This window comes from Contarinia nasturtii, unplaced genomic scaffold, assembly GCF_009176525.2.
Source record: "Contarinia nasturtii isolate CC-2019 unplaced genomic scaffold, AAFC_CNas_1.1 Cnas_scaffold_2166, whole genome shotgun sequence".
Taxonomy (NCBI): Eukaryota; Metazoa; Arthropoda; class Insecta; order Diptera; family Cecidomyiidae; genus Contarinia; species Contarinia nasturtii.
Genome location: NW_022199493.1, coordinates 856,685 through 878,179, shown reverse-complemented (window position 1 = coordinate 878,179; position 21,495 = coordinate 856,685). Strand labels below are relative to the sequence as shown.

Here is a 21,495-nt window from a genome sequence, read left to right as displayed (position 1 = left end):
CATAAGAAATACGGGAGTAGAATATTTAGTTTACTTTTTATAATATTTATTATTTACAATTTAAATTCAATCAAAAATATTTATTTCGAAATGTGGCATCAAACAATAATATTAATTTAAAAATAAAGCCAAAATGCTTTTATGAAAACATATATTATGATTTTCTAAAATTATTCGTCTAAACGAAAGTGATACCACGTTTTCTATTTCGTTCTGCTCGCCGTTTAAAGAACTCATTTTGCTGTTGTTGAGTTAACTTACTAAGATGATTTCGAAGATCTTTCAACTTTCTCTTTTTTATTTCTCGTGGGTTCAGAGTAGTTGTGGCCACAAAGACTTCAACGTTGTTGGTTTGATTTCCAAGATGATTTGTTCCAAATTCAGATCGAACCCTTTGATCGGTTTGATATAATGATTGATTCATATTATTCTGATATTTAATATGTTTTCCATTTTCTACATTTTGGTCACCATAGTGATTGAAATCATTTGTCTGAAATTCTGATATGACAACGGGTCTTGCTGTCATTTTTTTTGTAATTGTTTGCATAGCATTTGTTGTTGAATTCTCCATTGCTACAGCTACAGATATTGTAGTCATTTGAGTTGCATAATTCATCTTATTTGATGGCAACTGTGTGTTCCATTTGTGTTTTTGACGCCATTGTCGATTGTTGCGGTTTTGCTGTTTACCTAAAGAGTAAATTTGTAATATTTTTATATACATTTCATTATGGGAAAACGTTACGCTTTGGCTAATTTTATGATAATTCATTTCAGTGTAATATGGTAATTGTAAGCTGTTCAAAATGGATGTTCATCCAAATCTGGAAATGCTTCGTTAATGATTAACAACGGTTCATTACCTTTGACAATTACAACATAAGGTTGGGAAGTACCTTAAAAATAAATAGTGTGGTGAATACCTTGTGTTCGATAACGATGAAAATCAAATTGTTTATCAAGTCCACGACGATTATTTCTCATAGATTTTTGGTATACAGCATTCTTGAGATGATTATCTCTATTGTGTGCACGATAAGTCAGACCAGATCTTCTTTCTTTTAATCTATAATTTACAGTTGAACGGTTGAGAGAAAAACATTAATATAAAATGAAAAAAAGTAATGACCTTACATTATTAAATCATTTCTGGACACCATATGTATAGCTTCATTTGCTTTTTCGTTCGGATAAGTTGCGTTCCATTTGTCATATATGTCTTGGCGTTTTTTCTCATTTACCATTTTTAATTTGTGTTGACATACGTATTGAAGTGGTTGTTCACATGATGATGCCGACCACCTGAGAAAGTTCGATAAGTAAATCAAACATCAAAATGTCTGTGTGTACAATTTTGCAAGGTTGATTCTGATCTCTTTGAAACTTAACAAGTATAAGTATACAAAACATTAAGACTTTTTGGTTCTGGCATTTTTCGATATGGCCGTTTGCCGATCCCCAAAAGATATTCCATTCATTTGATATAATATTCAATATTATTGATAAAACGATTATAAATATTATTATATTTTCCTAAATTGTATATTGTATATGTACCTGTATTTCAACTTTGATTTTAAAACAGCGCAATGGAATATCAAGTCTGTGTTCCTAGGGTTAATTACAAAAAAAGAATAGAAAAAATGGGTATTAATAAACATGTAATGGGTCTGTAATGGAATAGTAATTTTTAAGTGAGCAAACCTTGCTGTGTTCCCACTGAAATGATATAAATTTTTTTATGGACATTTTTTTGAATTTCATATTTTTTTGAATATATACCCTTGTGAAAAAAAATGACTGACTGACTTTGAATTAAGTCAATTTTAATCACTTTTATTCGGTTAAAATTACCAATAGATGATTGAAATCGAATATAGTCGGCTATGTTTCAGAGTTAACTAAAAGTGATTATAGTCAATAGACAAAAGTCAATTTCATATACTCATAGTTAACCGTAGTTAACTATAATCACAATCGACATTTCTCAACTCAATTTACATGAAGACGCATATAGTCACTTATAGTTAACTTTATTTACTTTTTATTTGTCCCAAATTAGTCAATTTATAGTCAACTATGAAGTCGAAATATTTCCACAAGGGTAGTTAAAGGAGTAAGTGAAGTCTATACGGTTGTCTGATTTACTTGCAATAATATGCACATTTAAATTTGACATAAGATACACCTTTTTTACACCAACTCCTTTTACAATTGTATCAAAATTATTGTCGTATACTCTTACGCTGACATTTGACTGAATGCTTGATATTTGACATCCTCACCATTATACCCCCATTGCCACTTATTACGTTCCCAGTTATATCTGGCACCGATCCACATATCTTGTGAACCACTTAAGTTGGTCAAATATTTTCGAAGAAAACGATCCTGCTTTCCGATCGGTTCAGCCAAACGACTGTTTCTTTCCTTGCCTTGATTTGGTACAGAAATAGATTCACTTTTAAAAGAGTTGATTTATCTTCACCGTTAAACTTACATTCAAAATGAGCATCCAACCAATTTACACGGTCTTGAGATATGAAATAACATTCATTGCCTAATTGAATAAATTTGGGAGGACACAGAAAATACATAGATCGTTGACCATTGTTTTGCACCTAAAAGTGGAAAAATATTCAAACGAATGGATAGCAATTTTTCGATAAAAGGAAAATAAATTTTAAGGTGATTACCCCCTCAGTTTGCACAACCAAACATATTAATGTAAAAAATACACATTTTTGAATGCAGTGAATAACAGCTTTTTTTTCGAATCCCATCATTCGTACAGAAGTTATGGTAACGTCTTGCAAAATAAACTTTAATATCCTTGGATTTCTAGTCTGAAAGGAGCAATCTAAACACTTACAAAGTTTAAATGAATCCATTTTCAATAATTCTTAATTTGAATAATAAATAAAAGTGTACTTTTATATTATAATATCTTCTACAGGGTGCGTCATAATAACTGTCCCTTTTTTCAATCATTTGTTTTAATACTCAAATGTCTTGCGATTCACTCTGTCGTTTACCGTTATGTTTATTGGTGTTTACTCTAACTCTAATGATGCTGCGCATTTATGTACAGTGTCTGTATAGCTTGCGATAAGAATGGATGTGAAACGTCAACTGGTACTAAATTTGCACAAACGGGGCTTGAGACAAATTGATATTTTTCGACAGCTACAAAATGAAAATATCAACTTGAAATTTGTAAAGCGCACAATAAAACGATACAAAGAACGTGGCAGCGTTGATATATTGAAGAAAACTGGACGAAAAAGATCTGTTCGTACCAAAAATCTCATCAAACGAGTGAGAGAGAAAATTCGCCGAGAACCTCGAAAAAGTGGACGAAAGTTGGCTCATGAGCACAAAATCAGTGAAACTTCAATGCGACGAGTTTTGGCAGAAGACCTGAATATGAATCCATTCAAAAAATGTCGACGACATGGTCTCACAATCAAAAATAAACAAGCCAGAAAGCAAAGATGCAAAGAGTTGTTGCGCCGGCACGCAAACTCAAACATTGTTTTTTCAGATGAAAAATTGTTCCTTTTACAGCCAAGCCTCAATTCGCAAAATGATCGTGTGTACGCAACATCAATCCTTGATATTCCCGAAGATAAAAAAACCATCGAACGATTTCGAAATGTTCCACAATTGATGGTTTGGGCCGCCATGTCGGCCGACCACAAATTTCCACTGGTTTTCGTCGAAGAAGGCGTAAAAATCAATGCCAGAGTATATATTCGAGAAATATTGCGTAAAAACTTATTGCCACGGTCTCAAAGACTATTCAGAGGTGAACCATGGGTATTTCAACAAGATGGTGCACCCGCACATCGTGCAAATACGACACAACAATGGCTACGCACGAATTTGCCTGATTTCATTGACAGAGACTCATGGCCGCCATCGTCTCCTGACTTGAACCCGCTCGATTTTTTTGCTTGGGGATACATGTCGTCGAAGCTCAATGATCTGAAAATTACGAAACGAACCACTTTGGATGCATTCAAAAAGAAAATAATAAAAATTTGGAACGAAATTCCCATTGATATGGTGCGTGCCGCGTGTCAATCGTTTTCGAAACGTTTGCGTTTGTTAATCCGAGAAAAGGGGGGAAGAATTAAAGTCAAAGGCTGAATCATAATCTCTATACCTCATTCTTATATCGAATAAAATTATATCTCGATTTGATTCAAATTTCTGTGTTTTTTGGCTAGAAATAAAAGGGACAGTTATTATGGCGCACCCTGTATTAAACTTTCAAAAATTACATTCATTCGTAAAGCTGCTATTTAACTTATACATCTACAGAAGCCGAGGAAAAAACTACTTAAGAATATCGAGTGAGCACTGTATCTAAAATGTATTATCGTATAAAATACTTTTCGAAAGGATTATGACAAATATCTATATACGTATCGATAAACTCAATTATTGTTTATATGTCATATAATTGTCCTTATAAAACAATATCACAGCGGACGGCAGTTCGCGCGAGTGACGAAACCACATAAGTGTGTTGAAAAGTCGACTTGCTATATATACACGTAATTTCCAAATTCTAGCCTGGAAGGCCTTTAGCCGCGAATGGTGTATGGTTGGAAAGACCATGGGCCATAGACCAAGAAAAAAAAATATTTCGAAAATCGGTCCACCTGTCTTCAAAATATGGTCCTTTCAAGAAAAGGGTCAAAATTCAGTTTTATGGCCATAGATGGCACTAAATGAGATCGTCGACCCCTGAAACATCGATATTCGAATTCTAGAGTTCAATATCTTTCCAACGACCCCCTAACCGTCAAAATCGATAGTAATTTGCCATCACTGTGTACACCGGCTAACGAATGCGTAAGCCAGCACTAACACACGTCACGAGAATTGGACGTTTTCACACGCATACTATCATACACAGTCACACAGACAGTGTAGACAGTTAGCTGGCTAACGATTGGTGTACACCAAATGTTGGTATACACCGAGGCTAAGACAACGCTGGCTAACGCAAAACCATCACTGCTTGTTTTTGATCATTTTGAAACTTTCTGTGATTAAAGTACACAAAAAACTAAGACTTTTTTGTTCCGGAACTTTTCGATATGGCCGCCATGTTGGCCTGGGCGGCCTCTAAAAGCATGGGGTCAATCACAAAATTCTAGTGCATCTAGTTTTTGATAAAATTTCACTAGAAAACTAGAAAATTCTAGTGCGTGAAGTTGGCTCTCAGTAGTTTTTCATATAAATTATATAGCCTTTGGTGTGAAGTTGGCTTCGTTTGTGACGTCATTCTTCGCACTAGATTTACTAGTTTTTCTAGTATTCACTAGCGTGATTCGCCCCATGTCTAAAAGTCACTTTTCGACTTTTTTTCCTATGGTCACCGAAGCGCCATGACTTGACACCCCCCAGACATACGCATATCATTGGGCAAAAACCAAAAAGTTACCGTTTGGCCGGACACATAATGGTCATTAGCTCGAAAACTAGCCTTTCATGGTCACTTGAAAATTTCACCGATTTTTAGGCCCAATTCTAAGCTATAAAATGCCGCATAGCTTATATCCATAAAAATTCTTGTCTTCACGATATGGCCTTTGGTAGTGCGAATATGGCCAAAAATGGCCAAAAATGACAAAAAATGTTACTTGTAACATTTGAAGTATTTTATGGGCCAAAATGTACTCCAATGAATCTGTAAATATGCTCTGTGACTAGCCAAACAAAATTGAACAAAATATCGACCGTTTTGGATGGCTATTCTACCAAAAATCGGCTAAATTTACCAAAATTCGAATTTTCACAAAAATGTCTAGATGTATGAAATATGACATTTTAACAACAAATAACTACATGTTTGATAGTTTCCTCGCATAAGATCGATAAAATACCGAATCTTATGTCTCCTCCCACCAGGCCAGAAGGTGCACTATCGCCGGGAGAGGTGCATGCGGTTGGTCACAAATGAAACCAAAAGAAATCTAAAAGTTTTGCGGAACGTTGCTTCATTGCATCAGCATGAACTCAAAGTAAAAAGAAGAGAATTTCTGCAACGTTTCGAATATACAAATGTATATTAAGTTTATATTCACAGTACACAGAAAATATATCAACCAACTATTTTCGTCACAAAATTGATATCAGAAATTTTGTGTTTCAAATTTTGGTTTCGTCGCTCGTTCTTCACCTTGATAGAGGTTTTTTATTTGATATAATGGAAACAGTAATTGCAAAATGCATTTAAGAGTTCTTACACAAAACATTGTACGAAAATGTATTGAAACTGTGCGATTGTTCTTTTTTTTAATTTCAGATTGTTGTCATCGTTTTTGTGTTATAGCCTAAAAGGCTTATGTGCGTTCTGGTATACCTATATCTATTACTTCGAATGTATATTAATTTAAATTCAAATTTAGTTTAAGCGTTTAAGCACATACAATGATTTAATGCTTATATACGATATGGCATAAAGTTAATAAAACACTCAAGCGGTTACACTTAAAACATACATTTGTTTTAGTTTTTATCTCAGTCTTCTTCAATGATGTCATCCACATGTTTTCTTTTGAAACCATTATAACAAAGAAATACGTCATATTAAACCAAAGTTCAAATTGACTTAAATCAATTGGGTATGATTTAAACTTAAAAAATGGGATGACCTTTGGTACGATTGTACCAAAAATTCAATCACACTCAATTCATATACAGATTGATTATTAACTTTTTTTTTCTTTTGGCCTCTGTAAAAATAAAATAAAAAACCTGTAAATCTAATGAAGTAAAAGTTCAATGTTTATAATATTCTTGTTGGTTCTCAACTCGTTTCATTACAGTAAAAAGAAAACATTGCAAACATGAAATGTATATTCTTTTATTTCTTTTTTAATTTGGCTTATTCTTTTTCTGTGTTTTACAACAGCATCGATTATGAGCACAAAATCCATGAAATAAATTTGAATGTTTATGTTCTGAGAAGTCATTATTCTATAAATATTGAATGAAATTTTACTGCATAAATACATCGTAATTTTAGATTTTCAAATAAATTTAGCCCACATTTCGAAATCTTTGATGAAAGAAATAAACAAGTTTAAGATATTCATTTTAAACATGACTATTATTTAATAAATTTGATCAGATTAAGTGATTTTTCAATCGATTATTAATCTGTATTTGTTATTCATAACAAAATGTTCCGGTAAATCACTTCACACTTTGTTGAAATAAAAAAGCCGCACTTTTCAAACTGTGCGTATCATAATTCAGAAAAGGGAAACGCAGTAGCCTTTCGTGGTAAAATAAATTACAGTTTGAGCATGTGTTCGTGCTTATGTCAATAATTTACATTTCAATATCGCTTTAAATCGGGCAAACAAGGCGTGCTATAAATGTAAATATGATGATTTAATGGAAATATTTGTAATGCCGCGAAAATAAGAATGTGTTCCACTTTTGATCGTTCAGGGAATGTTATGAGTAATCATGACACATAACACAACACACAACACTATATTGTGTACAAAAATGTCATTTAATCATTCAAAATGTGCTTATAGTCTCAAAAATTTCTGTATTTCATTCGATACAAATTGATTTAATACAATTCACAGTGTTTTTTATTGATTTTAAATAAGAACATTAAAAAACTACGTTTTGTTACGTTCGTAATTCTGGAAAATATGTGGATTCTCAAATGATTCTACATTTTGTCAATTGGGTAAACACTTAAAATTCTTTTTTTGGAAAAGATAAATTAATTAATCATCTATTAACAACGGTACACGAAGTTTACGTCTTAGCTTTATTACAATGAAAATCGATATATGGAGTACAGTCTCTGTACAGGATCGATCCGATCCAAAGTAAAATAACAACTGAATGATTTTGCTGTCATCATCTTGGGTTTATAGCGGCTGGTGGCTGGTGTTATTGCTGTTGCTTCTTTGGTAAACCTCAGAAAAAAATGTTATATAACTTAAAATAGTATGTACATTATACATCATGTGTTCTGTTTATTTCATACAAACACTAAAAATCAGTAATTTTCTACACACACATCAATACTACAACAGTCATCCATTCTGCACATTGAGTTGATTTTAATGTGTTTTGCGCCTTATATCTTGTGCCTCTTATTGCTGTTTCTCTTTGTTATTTTTTCTGTTTATATATTGTGTGGCATGATACATATACCACGTATATATATATATATATATATATATATATATATATCTGTTTTCGCGAGACACAAGACTGTCCCGTTTTTGCTGATGATCGTGTCGCGACTAGAATTTTACGCCTTTTTACACTTTTTTTGTTTTCGTTCCGTGTTCTTGCAAACTATATCGTTCTATGCTATAGAATTGCATTCGTATAGTCATTGACTATGACTTTCCACATTACGTATCAAATATAAAGCGATTACAAATATACCTTTTATGGTCTTTTTCACTTTTCATTGGTTTGGAAACTAAATTCATTTGCTTAGTCAACACAAATATAATCGCATCTACTAGTTCTTAGCTGATTTTTTTCTAGTAAAAATCATTTTTCATATCCGATTCAGAAAAAAAATGTAATACATATAATGTCATCAAACGTAATGAAAATTGTCAAAGTTAAAAATCAACAAGTCCCCGTTACTTGCACGAAAATTTATGACTTTTTTTCATGTCTGAAAAGAAAAATGTTGATACAAACATATTCATTCATTCCGTTCTTATTTATGAGTCTCCTTTTTATTCTCAGACACTTTGTTTCATATTCACATTTTGAATTCCATTACTTTTTCTTGACTTTGACCGTGGCTCATAAAATAAAAGTCGTTGAATGTAATGTATATTGTATATGGTTCATGTGTAAAATTTATTTTTATTATCCTTAAAATCGTTGAAAGTAAAAAATATCTTAGACTGAGCTTATAATGGAAGAAAATTATGAATTTATAATAAAATTAAATAAACTTTTGTACGTATTTCGACTAATGTGTAACGACTACTGTGTAACTAAAATCGCAAACAAGTAAAATGTATAAAATATAGCGTGTGCAAGCGACATTATGACTATAACAAATGAAATAAATTTGAATCAATATTACCTCTGTCCAAATATGTATATATCTCGTTTGAAAAGTTCTAAGCACTTTGTACAGGGTGGGCCAGAATAACTGAAGGGTTTTTACTTAACATACTTACGACTGTACAATGACTTTTGATTCACCCGGTCTTGCAGCGCTATGTTTGTTGATCCTTAGCCTAACTATTATGATAATGCGTATTTTGATTCATTTTTTATTTGAGACGCAATAAAAATGGATGTGAAACGTCAACTCATCTTAAATTTGCACAAACGCGGTTTTCGAAACATTGATATTTTCCGACAGCTACAAAACGAACAGGTTTGCATGACATTTATTGAACGTACTATCAAACGATACAAGGAACGTGGAACTGTCGACATACAAAAGAAACCCGGGAGAAAAAGATCCGTTCGTACAAAAGCACTCATCAAACAAGTCAAAGCCAATATTCGCCGAAATCGCCAAAGAAGTGTCAGAAAGCTGGCTCAAGAGCACAATATTAGCCGGTCTTCGATGCGACATGTTTTAAAAGAAGACTTAAACACGACACCTTTCAAAAAAAGCTGTCGACATGGTCTTACGACCAAAAATATGCAAGCCAGAAAACAAAAATGCAAAGAACTGTTGCGCCGGCACGCCAATTCAAATATTGTTTTTTCGGATGAAAAGTTGTTCGTGCTACAGCCAAGTCTCAATGCACAAAATGATCGTGTGTAAGCAATGTCTGCAATAGACATTCCTGAATACGAAAAGACCGTTGAACCTTTTCAGAATGTTCCAAAAGTGATGGTTTGGGGCGCATTTTCGGCCGATCGAAAATTTCCTCTGGTTTTCATAAAAAAAGACGTAAAAATCAACGCTAGATTTTATAAACAAGAAATATTGTGCAAAAACTTTTTGCCACAAGCTAAGAGATTGTTTCGAAACGAACCATGGGTGTTTCAGCAGGATGGCGCACCTGCACACCGAGCTAAAAAAAGTGCAACAGTCGTTACGAACAAATTTGGCCGATTTCATTGACAAAGATTCATGGCCGCCATCGTCTCCCGACTTAGACCCATTGGATTTTTTTGCTTGGGGCTACATGACATCGAAGCTCAATAGTCTAAAGATTACGAAGGTTACCAATTTGAACACATTCAAAAAGAAAATCGTAAAGATTTGGAACGATATTCCCATGAATGAAATTCGTGCCGCGTGCGACTCGTTTTCAACACGTCTGAAGCTGGTAATCAAACAAAACGGTGCAAGAATCAAATCCAAAGGCTAAATCTATCTATCTACAATTAATTTTCGATACACTTTTCATACAACGATTTGCGAGCATTGATTGTTCATATTGTAAGATGTACTAGCTTAATTTGGAACATCTTGTGCTACTGCTGTTGTTATAATGGCGAAGGTTTTATCGTTCGCATCAATTTGTGCACTAGTCATTGGTTCACTTTGAATATTGGGTAAATTTAGTTGATATTGATTGAGAACGTCATATGACGAAGACAAATGAGTTACATTGCTTGTTTTTTTAAATAATTCACTAAAATTCGGCAATGGTCCACTTGATTTATTAGTTTCATTTTTTTCGATGTTGTCCATTGTAATGAAAGTAGAAACAATTATTTAAAAATTATACACTGCTAGTCTTGGGCCATAGACCGTACTTCTAAGAAAAACAAACTACCCGACATCCATATCTTGAATTTTTGAGTGAAGAGCCACCAAATTTTATAATAAATGACACCTTGAAAATTGACTTTACCAATATTTTCCTCATATCGGCTCAACGAGCTTCTATGACAATGTACTTTAGAAAGTTAGTAAACCCAACAAACTATATACCGTTCGAAAGGTAATTTTATTAGGAATCTCAAATATTGTAGATCTTTTTATGACGACAACTGAATCGTTGCGGAGAAAAATTAGCTGTTATTTTTCTCCAAATAATACTGCAACATGAAGTTTTTTTCACACGGTTTATTTCTTGTAATACAACAAATAAACTATTCATAAAAAACTTTATGTTGCAGTATTATTTGGAGAAAAATAAGAGCTACTTTTTCTCCGCAACGATTCAACTTATCTTCAATAAATTACATCTTGAAAGTTGACTTTGCCAATATCTTCAATCGTTTGGCGCTGAAACGGCCACTTCAAAGGTGTTCCAGAAGTTTGAATGCATAAATAAGCTATATTCCATTGGAAAGAGGACATTGAGAGCCGTTGAGAGCTTTCTTCAACCAAAGTTTGATCAAAATCATAAATATGAGGTTTGCTTACAATGAGACTGGGAAGCCGATTTTTCTCAAAATTTTTATATTTCGGTCAAACAGCCAGCGTAAAACGTCACCCAACATGCCAGAAAATCCATAATTTATATACCATTCGAAAGGTAATTTTATAACTCCAACTTTTTTTCAACAAGTTTCATCTTGATCCAAAATAATAAAATTAACACTGGAGTAAAACTCATTACGTTATATATGCAAAGAAACCTCAAAAAATGATCGATGAACGAAAAAATTAAATGGGGAGCATCTATGGGGAAAATGAAAGAAACGTCTGGAGTGTTTTTCATGCCCTATGGAATGCCAAAAACCCAAACTAGTTCTTGGTTTTCTCCAAAACCACTGAACAAATTTACAGGGTGGCGCATATAATAGGGCCACTATAAGGGGGTATGTTGGGGGTAAAAAATAAAAAATTTCTATCGGTTTAGATGCACCCCACTATGTCAAAACTTTGTCCGATCAAAAAATAATGTACTACAAAGTTGTTAACCCCTTAAAAAACCCAAAGGTGTGATTGCAAAAAACATCATATTGATGTTATAAATATGTACTTAAAAAGCACAAAAAAGTCGTTTTGTGTTATTCTGCCTTCTAAAAATTAATTTTCTACAGACGTTCTAAATTCTTAAGAAGCCGAGGAACAAACTACTTAAGAATATCGAGCACTATATATCTATCACGGGGGACGGCAGTCCCTCAAGTGACGCAATACCAACATACATATACACATATTTATATCTATTGAATATATCGAGAAGAGAGTATGTTATTCAGCGCTTATGGCTGAGTAATGTCTGAATAAAAACATACTATCCTCTCAATATTTTCAATAGATACAGTATGTTTCATTATAGAGGCCGGTTGATTTAACCACAAAAAGTTTCAAATATCTTGAAAATATTTTTGGTGTCGCCAGATGGCACTCTAAGCTAATGGGCCAATTAACATTGATTGACAGTTCTCAAATCACTACAGTGATTGTTGTGCAACGAAAATATGGATTCGGAATATTTTCATAAGCGTTTTGAAGCGGTGTTTTTGCATTTACATCCAAAAGGACCAAAATTGTCAATAGTGAAGGCCGCAAAACACATTAAAAAGTCAAGAGAGTTCGTAACAAAGTGGATCCAGCAGTATAAGCACGAAAAAAATTTGAACGATCAGCCCAATGTTAAGCCAAACCGAGCCTCCGCGCCAAAGCAAGATAAGCGAATAGTTAAGTTGTTCGACGAAAATCAAGGTATGTCGTTAAGCCAAGGTGTTGAAAGGCTACGCCATCTTAAAATAGAGGTCTCGCGCTCCACACTCAAGAAAAGATTGGATGTCGCCGGTGTTCATTATCGCAGTACAATGAAGAAATCACTTTTGACAGAAAACCAGAAGAAAAACGCATTGACTGGGAAAAGCAAAATTCAACAAGAGATTGGAGCGAAGTTTTACGAGTATACACTGACGAGTCATTCTTATGGCTGGTGAATAGCACTACCCATGCCTAGTCTAGAGCCGAAAAGAGAGTGGTCGTTCGCACGGTAAAGCATCCGAAAAAGGTGCATGTTTATGGTTGCTTCTGTGAAGCTGGTTTTGGAAAGTTGACCGTATTCACGGGCATTCTAAACGCTGTGAGGATGAACCAACTTTATTCGTCGACACTGTTACCCACCGCCAAGAAGTTCTATGGCAACGGCAATTCGAATTGGCTTCTATTAAAAGACAACGATCCAAAACACAAAAGTCGTCTCAGCACCGCTGGAAGGAGGAAAATGACATTAAACAAATGAACTGGCCACCACAATCACCCGATTGCAATCAGATCGAAAATGTTTGGGCCATTATTAAGGCAAGGCTTCGTGGTAAAACACACCGCAATTTGAAGCAGCTCAGTTCATTCATTCAACGCCAGTGGAAAGGTTTTCGCCTCAGTTCATTCATTCAACGTGAATATGCTGAAAATTTGAGCAAAAGTATGCCGAAAAGATGTGCTCGTGTGATCGAAAAGGATGGTGAATGGATTAAATATTGATTATTGGCGCCGTAGCTTAGAACTCGAATAAAATGAATATAAAATAATTTTGTAAAACTCTTGAGTTTTAATATGAAAAATCAACCGGCCTCTATAATGAAACATACTGTATGTGCAGTCTATGTATTTCGGATGGATATCCATCCGAGATATTTTAGAATATCTGGATATTTAACGCAACTGCACAGAGCCAGAGCTGTGTGCGTCGCACATATAATCTACGGTATGTCGCTACACATAAAATACAGACACAGTGTGACTGTGTACGTGCGGCACTTGATACACATATACGTCGCGACATACCGTAGATTCTATTTGCGACGCACACAGCTCTGACGCTGTGCAGTTGCGTTGAATATCCAGATATTCTAAAATATCTCGGATGGATATCCATCCGAAATACATAGACTGGATATGTGGTATGTATTTTTGCGTCACTCTATATAATATATACTATATAGAAATGAAAATCGATACCGCTGACTTTCGGAAAAGGGTTTTTGCATATTTTAGTAGTGCTCGGAAAAAAAAGGGTAAATTTTTGGTTTTGTCCATTTTTGACCACCCAAACCAGAAACAAATTTCCGAAAAATGGCATATTCGGAAACTGGAGTTCGGGTTGATAATGTTGAAAGAAAAAATTGTTGGAATCGATCGAAAAGTGTCCGAGATATGATCATGTCAAAAAATCTTTCGAAAAAACACGACATTTTTGAAATGGTTTGTTTGTTTGTCCGCAAATTTTTGTCCGTAGTTTTTGATAAATTACCGGAGACCGATTTTATTCGAAAGAAGATGGAAAACTGAGCATATATGTGTCTTCGAATTTTTCGATTTCGTCACGCAAGTGTCTGAGGTCTCGGTTCGAAAAAAAGTGGAATGCACTTTTTCAGTTTTTCATCGAATGGCCTACTTTCTGTGCATATGAAAGATGAAGTAATGATCTATATGTCGTTGGAAAGCTACGAACCTCAGTTATCCAGATCTGACGTCAGATTGGAAAAAATTTCTAAAATGATCGCTAGATGGCGCTGCATGTGTTGTTTTTTTTTTGGAAAAATGACCATGACTTTTTTCACACCAACCAAAATTAAAAAAAATACATACATAGTTTTCTGGTGGAAAACTGAGCGTTTGTTGGCGACCAAATTTGTGATGTTTTGGTGTGTGTGTTATCTGGGAAAATTCGTAACGAACCAATTTTTTTCTTCAAAAGTAATTTTTTTTTCGAAAATTTTCGATTTTTGGATTATTCCTCGACACGGGTCAACAAAAATACGTCATTTTTGGCTCTTTGGTCAAATATTGAGCTCCCCTTGAGCATACAGCGCAGAAATTTTGAAAAAACTTCAGTGGAGATGGTTCAATCCATTTATGACCATACTATTAAAAAATGGGGAAAAATCGAGTATGGAGAAGAAATTTGGAATCCACACTACAACAATATGTGTAAAAGAATAGAGTAAATACAAAAGCAATCTTTATTGTATGCACTGCGGAGAATGGCTTGGAACGATTTTAGACTGTCAAAATACGAACACGGACTACTATTTCTGCAAATGATTACTCTTAAGCAGAGACGCAAGATGGCGCAGGTGTCTTTTATTTTCGAAAATATTAACGGAGATCTAAAGTCAACTCACGTTTCAATTCAGCACATGATATCAGAGCAACACCAATTAAAAGAACTGATTACACAAAATATTAACCAATAAATTATATGCTTACATCATTCAACGATTTTTATACCAAAAACTAACAAATGGACTTGTTGTATTGAACAAGAGTGAGAAAAAATCATCACTATTTGTCATTCGAAAGCCATAGTACATCATATGATCAGTCATTAGTTATCGTCAAAATGTTAAAATGAACCCGCAGAAACATAAAGAAATCACTCTGAAAACTAGAGGTGTCAGCGAACGCGTTCGTAGAAAAAAAAGTTCGTTCGTATAAAAGAAATTGGTTCGTGTTCGTTCCCGTTCGCAAAGGACACCAATACGAACGAACGCGTTCGTTCGCAGAGTGGAAATTGGTGTTCGTGTTCGTTCGCGTTCGTAAAGTACACCACTACGAACGAACGCGTTCGTTCGCAGAGTGGAAAATGGTGTTCGTGTTCATTCGCGTTCGTAAAGACTGGTTCTACGAACGAACGCGTTCGTTCGCAAAGTGGAAATTGCTGTTCGTGTTCGTTCGCGTTCGCAAACGACACCACTACGAACGAACGCGTTCGTTCGCAAAGTGGAAATTGGTGTTCGCATTCGTTCGCGTTCGCAAAGACCCGTGCAATGGAAATGCTCCCTCGCGTTTCTTATTCCAATGATTTGTTGCTCTTTTTTCTTTTTCTCTTCTTTTATTCGCTTTTTAATTAAACAAAGTTTTTACAAAAAATTAATCGAATGCGTTTCTTAGTAGCATTATATCGTTTACAATTTCTGGCATTAGACGAGATCTCTTTTCATTAATAATTATTCCTGTGGTAGAAAACGATCTTTCTGCTGATGTTGAAGCAGCTGGTGTACACACTGTGTTTAAAAACAATCGAAATATATTCGGAAAATCGTCTTTATGTGAGTTCCAACAGGCATATAGATCAAAAGTATCGGCCGTTGTATAACATACTGTAGAAACATACTTTGAAAAAGTATTTTATTCCAATGATTTGTTGCTTTTTTTTATGATAACTTTTTAGTCCTGCAGGACTAGGAAATGCAAGAAATTCCATTGGGAGTAGTCATGCACATGGTTGTACACTGTACGTAATATCATAATGATATTATTATGTTTGACAATTAATTTTATATCGCACGAAACCAAAAGTATTTACGCGAGGGAGCATTTCCATTGCAATGTGATGAGATTTAAAAAATTTCCGTTCGATACTTTTGAGCCCGGTGGAACTCACATAAAGACGATTTTCCGAATCTATTTCGATTGTTTCCAAACACAGTGTGTACACCAGCTGCTTAAAAATCAGCAGAAAGATCGTTTTCTAATTAAAACGAATAAAACGCATTGGATTAATTTTTTGTAAAAACTTTGTTTAATTAAAAAACGAATAAAAGAAGAGAAAAAAGAGCAACAAATCATTGTAGAAAATTTCATGTCCAAAAATTGTTTTTGGTTCGTGTTCGTTCGCGTTCGCAAAGACTGGTTCTACGAACGAACGCGTTCGTTCGCAAAGTGGAAATTGGTGTTCGTGTTCGTTCGCGTTCGCAAAGACTGGTTCTACGGACGAACGCGTTCGTTCGCAAAGTGGAAATTGGTGTTCGTGTTCGTTCGCGTTCGTAAAGACCGGTTCTACGAACGAACGCGTTTGTTCGCAAAGTGGAAATTGGTGTTCGTGTTCGTTCGTTTTCGTGACGGACGCGAACGAACACGAACGAACACGAAAACGAACGTTCGTTGACACCTCTACTGAAAACGCCAATGACAATAATACTGACCTTTGCTTTTGATTGAAATATCTACAAATTAAACGTTTTTTAAATAAAAAATATGGGAGAATACTCGTACAAAATTATTTATTTTTTCGCAAAAATCGAAATAGTCATTAGTTTGTGAATGTACTCAGTCCGTCTTGATTTTTTTTGTAATACTTTTGAATAGCAATTTTTCCTTCTCGTCAAGTTCTTTTAATCTTAAATTCAGAGTTGAAAAGTACTTTGGTGGGTTTAAAGAAAGTGTATGATATAAAAGTTTTCTTTCTTCTTCAATCGAATGCAGTTGCAGCAAAACGCATGCTTTTTTTGATATCGGGCCAGATGTGCGAACAGTCTTCAAAGCTTCTTCTCTTATTTTCGATCTGTTTGGAATGGCTGATGACGTGTTTGTTCCTATGGACAAATATTTAACATGAATCTTTTTTATTTAAAGTTTTGTAAATGTAATTTACCCGAATAATATGGTGCACCAACACTTGTCGTTTGAGTTTGATTGGAAGTTGTCGCTTGAGTTGAATTATTTCCAAAAATTGGCATGCATTGATTGTTCATATTGTAAGATGTGCTAGCAACATTTGGAATATCTTTTGCTACTGTTGTTGTTGGAATGGCTGATGATTAAAAAAACATGAACTTTTTTCTTTCAAAGTTGTGTAAATGAAAACTACCTGAATAATGTGTATAAACATTTGAAATTTGATTGGAAGTTGTCGCATGAGTTGAATTATTTCCATCGATTGTCATGCATTGATTGTGCATACTAGCAAAATTTGAAACATCTTGTGCTATTGTTGTTGTTGGAATGGCTGATGTTTTATCGTTCGCATAAATTTGTGCACTAGTCATTGGTTCACTTTGGATATTGGGTAAATTTAGTTGATATTGATTGAGAACGTCATATGACGAAGACAAATGAGTTACATTGCTTGTTTTTTTAAATAATTCACTAAAATTCGGCAATGGTCCACTTGATTTATTAGTTTCATTTTCTTCGATGTCGTCCATTGTGAATGAAAGTAGAAACAATAGTTTAAAAAAAATATTATTAAGTGTACTTGATTTTGTTTCAAGAAATCTATGTTTATTGATTGCCGCTAAAATGTCGAATGCAAAATGCAACTTACCTTCGGAAGAATAACGGATCTTGATAACTTTAACAGTTTTTTCGTAAAATTTGTTAACAACAACACTTCTACGTCTTTCACGCATTATTATGCTGCTCAAAATATATTTTTCTGACTTCAAAAACTGTTTTTTTTTTCTAAATATGCGAAACTATTTTTTATTTTGGTTTTTTTACGTGTTTTAATTATACATTTAGAATTTTATTCGGAATATAACTGATCTAAATAAATTTATATTTATATTTATTTGTAAATATCATTAAAGTACGTCATTTTGACATTTCATATCTGTTATTGTCTGTGTCTTTGTTTAATATCATTGCCTGATGCAAACTTTGCGCTTGATTGGTTTGCCCGATGCATTTATCAATAAATAAAACATTGAGTCAATAAAAAAATTATTTTCAATAACATTATTTCGATCGGTTTATTAAATACTGTAATTTAATTAAAATCTATAACAATTTTAAATGTCCAGTAACTAGATCCACTTCATTGGCAGGCGCTGGGCCGATTGCCAAAACAGTCTTCGAATTCGGTGCAATTTGTGTTCGTCCGGCGTCTCGAATAAGACATGTATTGAGATTTTTTGCACGAGCTGCTTTATATACGACCATCATATCATCTTCGCTGTCGACTTTAACGGCAATCTTAGCACTTCCAGAATCATCCCAGCGTCGAAGTAGATTTGGAAACTTTGCCATACAATTTTGGTATGCACCAACAGCTGCATGACCACACTGTGCACCAATTTTTCCTTTGCCCATTTTCAAATCATTCCGAACGACGAGTATCATTTTCAGTTCACCACCGTCTGCATATACCTATAAACAATTGCACATTAATTTCATCATTTAATGCAAAAACAACAACAACAACAATAAACTACCTTCTTCTTTTCGCTTGTTTCTTTCCCTGTCGGCTTGGTTTGTTCATCGAAATTTCTCATTCCATAGCGGTATCCGGCCAAAAATGATAGTAAGATAGCAACACCACTAACTAATTGCGTTGAATCGAGCAATTTCTCCATTTTTTTTCTATTGAAAACTATTATCAACGAATAAATAAGAAAAACATCCGTTTGTCTACCACCGAAATAACCACATTCATCGGTTTTCTTCACAGTTTGTCGTGAAGTTGATGCCGGAACATTTGACATTTCAGTCGTTTCAAAATGTTGAAACGATTGTAATGAAATATGTCACGTGAAACCAGACGAAACGCATAGAATATGGACTTGTTGTATTGAACAAGAGTGAGAAAAATCATCACTGTTTGTCATTCGAAAGCCATAGTACATCATATGATCAGTCATTAGCTATCGTCAAAATGTTAAAAAATATTTTGGTAATATTGTCCCTATTTGCAGCAGGTAAATTGGATTTTATTTTATTTTATTCAATAATAAATCAATTTGAATCAATTTTTTTCCAATATACTTTCCAATAAATATAAATTTGCTGGTATTTTCACTGAAAATTGACAATTTTCCTGATTATCGATTATCCATGAAAAAAAAAAACAAGTGACATGATAAACCTTGTGACATATCATCTGGACTACTGATTCAGATATTATAATTTGTGATAACGTTTTATTCATTTATTTTCCAGCCTATGGCTCTGGCAAGCTTACAGTTTTAGAAAGTCCCGAACAAATATTATTCAAGAAAGCAGATAAATTGGATGGAAAATACATGGGTCATGTGTTTAGCGCTTGTACAGGCCATTCAATCAGCGAATCAGTGCCGCTGAAAATGCGATTCACCTCACCATTCGATTTAGCTGAAAACGTTTGCTTGATTAATATCAATGGCGTCAAAGAGTTTACACCACAAAATGTTAAACCAAAATCCGAAATCGATGTTTATGGCACGGAAAATTCGAATGAAGTGTTTGTGAACAAACTTTATGAGGAAGATTCATCAATTGTAAACATTAATTTGGATAATGGACTTGAGACTGTAAGTTTTTAATTAGAAAATGTTCAATGTTTTATTTTAATTGTGATTGCGATTTGAAATTAATCGAATTTTGTTTATTATTATTATTTTAGTTATCAACCATGCAAGACTGGTGTGAAACACCATTGAAACCAGAAAACTCAAAACTATTCAAGTCATTGAAAGGCGAGAAAAATGTTGTAATGGAAGCAGCTATCGTAATGTCAGTTTTGTCAGAAGCAACCTGCAAAATGCCAGCTTTCTTGCAAATTGACTGTAACATTGATTCGACCAAATCACGTGACAAGGACTTGGTACCACTCTTTGAAGCATTTGAGACATTTGGCCAGAAATATCAAGAAAATTCAAATGGACTTGGACTTCTTGCCATTTTCACCACCGTTGAACAACAAACACATAAGCGATCACGCCGTGAAGCCGGTATTACTCCAAAAGTAAGTACCAATTTCACAGTATTATATCACATTCATATACGCATACGTAACATTAACATTCGATTCAATTTCAGTTCGAAGACCTTAATTTGGCTGATTCCTATTCAGAAGATTATCCAGTCATTTTCAACATCATTTTATGGTTTGGTGTATTGATTGCCTTCTCAATGTTGGCCATTTGCTATGCCATTGCCACAATGGATCCAGGTCGGGACTCCATTATTTATAGAATGACATCAACTCGAATGAAGAAAGACAATTAAGCTTACCAACAATAAAACGAAGAGTCGGCGTCGAACGACAAACTTCAGTTGCAAGTGTAAATGCATTGCATTTGTATTATAATTAAAACGGGGGACGATGATCAATTGGAATTTTCATAGTCAATGTACTTTAGAAATAGAATCTTTTTTTTCTTGGAAAACATATATATGCATATAAATCATGATTTCCTCCCTCGTTTCATTCTATATCAAAATTCCTAAAATGTATAAACAAGATCTTAGGATGAAAAAAAATTAACTTAAAATCAACCAATATTGAGACCTAAGAGTTCAGTGCATATTTTAAAAGAAAGCAACATAGTATTATTTGATAAATTGTTAGTAGCCGAGGAATAACCGAGTTTTTTTTTTCAATTTTTGTTCACCGTTTTTTTTGCTCTTGTTCCATTTGGAAGAGATGAAAAATTTCATAAGATTCACAAGCATAATACGCACACACACACACACATACCAACACCGCATGACCATGCAATCTGTTGTGCAATCCGAAAGAAAACATGAACCTCGATTAGATAAGAATAACGAATGTAAATTGAACAAAAATGTTAAAATACAAATATTTACGAATGTAATGAAAGAAATAAAAAACTATATCCCAATGATTTCATGTGATTCGAGCTATGAGATGAATGAAGCATTTCAAGTGTGTAATTTTACGTCAGTTGGGTCACTTGATTTGGCCTTCATTTAATTTGCATCTCAAGCGTTAAAATCTGTATAGAAAACACTTTATTTAAGGAATGTAAAAATGGTATGTGTTGAAAACGAATAAAATAAACTGCATTCGGTAATAACAATATGAACTAAGCTCCAAATTTATTTCGTTTCTGTTTTTTCCCTCGTGG

General features: G+C 34.0%; 5 protein-coding genes across 15 annotated transcripts; 2 read left to right on the top strand and 3 right to left on the bottom strand.

The window, feature by feature from the left end:
* Positions 1 to 29: 29 nt before the first annotated feature.
* LOC116347880 lies at positions 30 to 8,020 on the bottom strand. 10 transcript variants are annotated; one of them, XM_031778655.1, is made up of 10 exons: positions 7,824 to 7,927; positions 6,737 to 6,755; positions 2,700 to 2,849; positions 2,504 to 2,624; positions 2,249 to 2,438; positions 1,708 to 1,722; positions 1,561 to 1,614; positions 1,138 to 1,305; positions 927 to 1,069; positions 30 to 693 (listed from the first exon to the last, which is right to left on the bottom strand). In XM_031778655.1, exons 1-10 carry the CDS (start codon positions 7,910 to 7,912, stop codon positions 179 to 181), a joined length of 1,464 nt encoding a protein of 487 aa, XP_031634515.1. In that variant the 5' UTR covers positions 7,913 to 7,927; the 3' UTR covers positions 30 to 178. The 10 variants fall into 10 exon arrangements, with proteins under 10 accessions (XP_031634515.1, XP_031634513.1, XP_031634516.1 ...); XM_031778653.1 differs by having other exon boundaries at positions 1,561 to 1,722; positions 7,824 to 8,020; XM_031778656.1 differs by lacking the exon at positions 1,708 to 1,722 and having other exon boundaries at positions 7,824 to 8,016.
* A 1,305-nt stretch (positions 8,021 to 9,325) lies between these two features.
* Positions 9,326 to 9,811, top strand: LOC116347855. Its single transcript, XM_031778594.1, has one exon. It carries the CDS (start codon positions 9,326 to 9,328, stop codon positions 9,809 to 9,811), a length of 486 nt encoding a protein of 161 aa, XP_031634454.1.
* A 7,096-nt stretch (positions 9,812 to 16,907) lies between these two features.
* LOC116347884 lies at positions 16,908 to 18,163 on the bottom strand. Of its 2 annotated transcripts, XM_031778675.1 has the most exons (5): positions 17,970 to 18,162; positions 17,767 to 17,834; positions 17,514 to 17,698; positions 17,298 to 17,456; positions 16,908 to 17,238 (listed from the first exon to the last, which is right to left on the bottom strand). In XM_031778675.1, the coding sequence occupies exons 2-5, from the start codon at positions 17,829 to 17,831 to the stop codon at positions 16,973 to 16,975; spliced, it is 675 nt and encodes a 224-aa protein (XP_031634535.1). In that variant the 5' UTR covers positions 17,832 to 17,834; positions 17,970 to 18,162; the 3' UTR covers positions 16,908 to 16,972. The 2 variants fall into 2 exon arrangements, with proteins under 2 accessions (XP_031634535.1, XP_031634534.1); XM_031778674.1 differs by having other exon boundaries at positions 17,514 to 17,834; positions 17,970 to 18,163.
* A 207-nt stretch (positions 18,164 to 18,370) lies between these two features.
* On the bottom strand, positions 18,371 to 19,143 carry LOC116347886 (probable peptidyl-tRNA hydrolase 2). The gene is made up of 2 exons (XM_031778677.1): positions 18,859 to 19,143; positions 18,371 to 18,793 (listed from the first exon to the last, which is right to left on the bottom strand). The coding sequence occupies exons 1-2, from the start codon at positions 19,126 to 19,128 to the stop codon at positions 18,425 to 18,427; spliced, it is 639 nt and encodes a 212-aa protein (XP_031634537.1). The 5' UTR covers positions 19,129 to 19,143; the 3' UTR covers positions 18,371 to 18,424.
* A 61-nt stretch (positions 19,144 to 19,204) lies between these two features.
* On the top strand, positions 19,205 to 21,449 carry LOC116347883 (ATPase H(+)-transporting accessory protein 2). The gene is made up of 4 exons (XM_031778673.1): positions 19,205 to 19,341; positions 19,583 to 19,932; positions 20,025 to 20,366; positions 20,441 to 21,449. The coding sequence occupies exons 1-4, from the start codon at positions 19,299 to 19,301 to the stop codon at positions 20,627 to 20,629; spliced, it is 924 nt and encodes a 307-aa protein (XP_031634533.1). The 5' UTR covers positions 19,205 to 19,298; the 3' UTR covers positions 20,630 to 21,449.
* The last annotated feature ends 46 nt before the right edge of the window (positions 21,450 to 21,495 follow it).

Excerpts from the sequence above, each read along its gene's own strand:
- LOC116347880 (XM_031778653.1), bottom strand. The coding sequence starts at position 7,912 with ATGATGACAGCAAAATCATTCAGTTGTTATTTTACTTTGGATCGGATC. Across the intron at positions 1,723-2,248 it reads GCATTCAGTCAAATGTCAGC|TGGGAACACAGCAAGGTTTG; the intron begins GTAAGAGTATAC and ends ATATCATTTCAG. Across the intron at positions 1,070-1,137 it reads TCCAGAAATGATTTAATAAT|ATTAAAAGAAAGAAGATCTG; the intron begins GTAAGGTCATTA and ends TGTAAATTATAG.
- LOC116347855 (XM_031778594.1), top strand. The coding sequence starts at position 9,326 with ATGGATGTGAAACGTCAACTCATCTTAAATTTGCACAAACGCGGTTTT.
- LOC116347884 (XM_031778674.1), bottom strand. The coding sequence starts at position 18,054 with ATGCGTGAAAGACGTAGAAGTGTTGTTGTTAACAAATTTTACGAAAAA. Across the intron at positions 17,457-17,513 it reads TGTTTATACACATTATTCAG|CCATTCCAACAACAACAGTA; the intron begins GTAGTTTTCATT and ends TTTAATCATCAG. Across the intron at positions 17,239-17,297 it reads TGGTGCACCATATTATTCGG|GAACAAACACGTCATCAGCC; the intron begins GTAAATTACATT and ends ATTTGTCCATAG.
- LOC116347886 (XM_031778677.1), bottom strand. The coding sequence starts at position 19,128 with ATGTCAAATGTTCCGGCATCAACTTCACGACAAACTGTGAAGAAAACC. Across the intron at positions 18,794-18,858 it reads AAACAAGCGAAAAGAAGAAG|GTATATGCAGACGGTGGTGA; the intron begins GTAGTTTATTGT and ends AATTGTTTATAG.
- LOC116347883 (XM_031778673.1), top strand. The coding sequence starts at position 19,299 with ATGTTAAAAAATATTTTGGTAATATTGTCCCTATTTGCAGCAG. Across the intron at positions 19,342-19,582 it reads ATTGTCCCTATTTGCAGCAG|CCTATGGCTCTGGCAAGCTT; the intron begins GTAAATTGGATT and ends TTTATTTTCCAG. Across the intron at positions 19,933-20,024 it reads TGGATAATGGACTTGAGACT|TTATCAACCATGCAAGACTG; the intron begins GTAAGTTTTTAA and ends TTATTATTTTAG.